The sequence below is a fragment of the Sinocyclocheilus grahami genome, unplaced genomic scaffold (assembly GCF_001515645.1).
Source record: "Sinocyclocheilus grahami isolate Dianchi unplaced genomic scaffold, SAMN03320097.WGS_v1.1 scaffold1238.1, whole genome shotgun sequence".
Classification (NCBI taxonomy): Eukaryota; Metazoa; Chordata; class Actinopteri; order Cypriniformes; family Cyprinidae; genus Sinocyclocheilus; species Sinocyclocheilus grahami.
In genome coordinates, this window is record NW_015506417.1 from 7,209 (window position 1) to 11,173 (window position 3,965).

The 3,965-nt window shown below is 36.8% G+C and overlaps 1 protein-coding gene across 1 annotated transcript in view; it reads right to left on the minus strand.

Annotated features, from left to right (window-relative positions):
* The window catches only part of LOC107568359 (zinc finger protein 239-like), a gene marked incomplete at its 3' end in the record, with an annotated part of 7,300 nt that extends 7,205 nt beyond the window's left edge, over positions 1–95 (minus strand). The window contains exon 1 of the mRNA XM_016254313.1: positions 1–95. Within this exon, the coding sequence (XP_016109799.1) occupies positions 1–43 (43 nt within the window).
* Positions 96–3,965: the final 3,870 nt, after the last annotated feature.

The window sequence follows — 3,965 nt, forward strand, 5'->3', positions numbered from 1 at the left end:
GATGCTCGTCTTCACTTGTGAACTGATGGAGATATTCCAGCATTTATTGCTGAATTACTGTGGGAGGAGCTTCACTGATGATGCTATTACTGTGGGAGGAGCTTCACTGATGATGCTATTACTGTGGGAGGAGCTTCACTGATGATGCTATTACTGTGGGAGGAGCTTCACTGATGATGCTATTACTGTGGGAGGAGCTTCACTGATGATGCTATTACTGTGGGAGGAGCTTCACTGATGATGCGATTTTCTGTGGGCGGAGCTTCACTGATGATGCGTTGCTTGTGGGAGGAGCTTCACTGATGATGCGATTTTCTGTGGGCGGAGCTTCACTGATGATGCGTTGCTTGTGGGAGGAGCTTCACTGATGATGCGACTACTGTGGGAGGAGCGTCACTGATGATGCGATTCTTGTGGGCGGAGCTTCACTGAAGAATCTATCGCAGGTGTTTCTGCTGTGGTTTTATTTCTACTCTTCTGACTAATTTGTTTCTTTACATTGTTAAAATATACTGGAACAGAAACTGCTAAATACTTTACCTATAATGAGCCACGTGAGGCATTTTAAATCTATGTTAATATAGATAAATATGAGTTTGACAATGGAATCATGCCGCTTTATTTGAAAAGGTTTATGATGTTTGTCTTCTTTGATGTAAGTTCATTATTGAAATGAATGTAGTTATCATAAAAGCAGACTATATTTAGATTCATATGGACTGCTGTAGTTTGATGAAGATGAGTGTCATTAGTGTTTGTGTTATTGTTGATGTATTGTTGTGTTATTATTGATGTTTGTTCGGCTATTGTGAGAAATAACAGTATTATCTTTCAGTAGAGCATGTTTTATAGGCTTGTATCTTATATAATCAGTTTCTAACAGCAAACACTCAGAATAAAGTGAGATGATCTGCTGATGATCTGAATGTGTTGATCGTCTGAGACTCATCAATATTAACAGAGCTGCTGAAAACACTCTTTCTTTCATGTCAATAGTCCCTGTTTTCAGCTCATTTATTATGCTGATGTCTTCAGATCTCCTGTAAATTGTCATTTAAAGCTCATCTCATTGGTGTCAACAGACTGAGGCTTGTTTGTTACAAACATGTGACTTTATACTTTCAAGCTAATTATTTGTATTTAGTAATTTTTGTGTTAATTTTTTTATTTATTTGTATGAAGGTGTTTTTGGTATTAATTAATCAATTAGTTAAATAAATTACGATCAGCAGACCATTAGTAGGCATTCTCAACTAAGCATTTGCAGATATCTTTTAGGACTATCCAATTAAAGTGAAAAACAGTTGATAACAGTAGAAAGTCTATAAGCTATCAACAGAACACATGCAGTCATGTTTAAAAAAATGTTATTGCCAGCCTTTCCATATTATTTAGTAAAATGGAAAAAATGGGTTGCCTCAAGTAGCCATCTACTTTTTCCATCTATAGGTCTATATTCAGTGTTTAACTCTGCTTAATATCAATAATAAACGGATGCCAAACCCTAGCAGAGTGTTGTTGTTTTTATGAATCAGATCAAACATATTGACAAAAGTATATTTACATATAAATATGTCTCCTATTTGGGCCATACTATTTACATATTTATCTGTTAATTACTGTCATTTGCAAGGAATTTGAATAAATAATGCAGTAATAAGTTATGCAGTGGGTATAGGTGCAGAGCAGAGGGTGGAGTTACACTTTAAAGTTTATTTGTGTTTGTTTCATCATTTGACAGATCAAAGATGGGTTGAACCACTGATGTCACACAGACTGTTTCACTGATGTCCTTACGTTTCTGTGCCTTGATCGTGGTAGTACGCTTGCTGTCTATGGGAGGCTCAGAGAGCTCTCGGATTCCATCAAAAATATCTTAATTTGTGTTCCGAAGATGAACGAAGGTCTTACGGGTTTGGAACGACGTGAGGGTGAGGAATTAACGACAGAATTTTCATTTATTGGTGAACAATCCTTTAACATGTCAAAAGCTTAACTGTTCTGCTACAGCCAGTGCCCCACAATTATGTGCTGTTTGTTTTTCTTGAATCAGTGATGATCCATATCTAGCTTGCATTTTTATTACAGGTTTCTTACATATGTTATGAATGAAGCAAACAGAGATACACTATGTATGCACTTACCTATTATGCCTGGATGAGGTGAACCTGTAGTTATTCTTGCCAGTGTTTACCAGAATTTTTTTAGAACAAATAATCAGCAAATGGTCTTGCTCTAATTGGCAGACTGCCCTCACACTACCTACTATAAAATACGACAAATGTTCTGTATCAAATGATAAGCTCCTGAGGCTGAAAGCCTCCCTTTTAAAGAGAAAATATATGGGAAACACTGTGGCTCACCCTACAACTATGACGGCACAAAAGACACAACACTCTTTGGTGATTTATTCACATTGTTTTCTTTTCAGTTGCCTCCGTCTCAGATGTGGTGAAAAGATATCGGCGGGTCCTCAAACTTGTGCAAAGAGGCTTCAGGATGACCACAGCTTTCAAGAAAGCTTGCGTTTCAAGAAATGCTGTGAAAGACACGGCAGCAATTGCAGAGATTTACATAGCAGACAAAAGTGTCCTAGACCAGTTCAAGGGTAAATACACACTTTTGAAACTAGCACAACTTTGTCAGAAAAAAATGGTTGGTGAACTGGCAGAAAAGATCACTGAAATGAAAAACAACAAACAGCTCATCCCCTTTTCTGCCAAGAAAGACTGAATGTAGGCAACAGGATGTTAACTAGATACGTTTAAGTAAATTATTAACTAGGTGTTAGAAAACACTCTCTGTCTGTATTGGTTCCAGATGTTTTCACCCTCCTTTTCTTCCCTCTCCCTCTCTGCTCGCCCTCCCTGTACAGAGCAATGTTGTCTTCTTCTGAATCCCCCTCCTCCATCTGATCTCTCTCTCTTGTATTATGTTTTAATATCTCTTACTCATATTCGAGGTACGCATGCGCACATGTATGCATTAGCTTTCTGAGTTCAAATGTTCAGACGAGGACATGATATTTAGGACTCCAAGGTAATAGGGTTCGTCCTGAACTATGGATATAGTTCAGCATCCTTCGCCAAGTTTATTCCTAATATGTCCATATTTTCCTGTAATGTGACCATTTTATATAACACATATTCTTGGCCAAAATCCTATATGTATGTCATCTATATCCTCATTGGTTAAAGGGTTGAAACTCCCTTCGACATATGCCTATATACAGTGGGGCAAAAAAGTATTTAGTCAGCCACCAATTGTGCAAGTTCTCCCACTTAAAAAGATGAGAGAGGCCTGTAATTTTCATCATAGGTATACCTCAACTATGAGAGACAAAATGAGAAAAAAATCCAGAAAAATACACTTTGAGGGACTGAGAATTTTCTAGGTGGCAAAGAGAACATAGAGGGACCGTTGTTAATTGCTAACACTAGGTAAGTTTTATTTTTCATAATTGGAAATGCTGGTGGCTGTTGTTCTGGGGTTTTTTCCCTATGCCACACCTCCAATAAGACAACATGGTAAAGACATATGTGCAGCATGGTTTTTTTTTTCTTTCCTCAGGGGAGTTTTTTCATATAATGTTAATTCATGTAAAGTTTGCCACACATAATCAGGCTGTTTAGATCTGATACCCTAGTGAACAATGGGTTGTGTAAATATATTGTTAATAAAACTTTTTCTAATGTCCTGACTATAGTGTTTATTGTATTGTACTTCATTCTCATTTAAAATAGTAAACATGTAGCAAATAATTAATGAATGACTGCATGTGTTCTGATATCTGCAAATGCTTAGTTGAGAATGCCTAGTAATGGTCTGCTGATCGTAAACTTTAGATTAGTTGACAAGCAACATGTAAGCAACTGATGTTTAGTTGATTATCAACAGATATTAAACTAGTGATTTTGATCAAAACAAGGTCTTAAATAATTATTAATTTGATACGTTTGAGACCC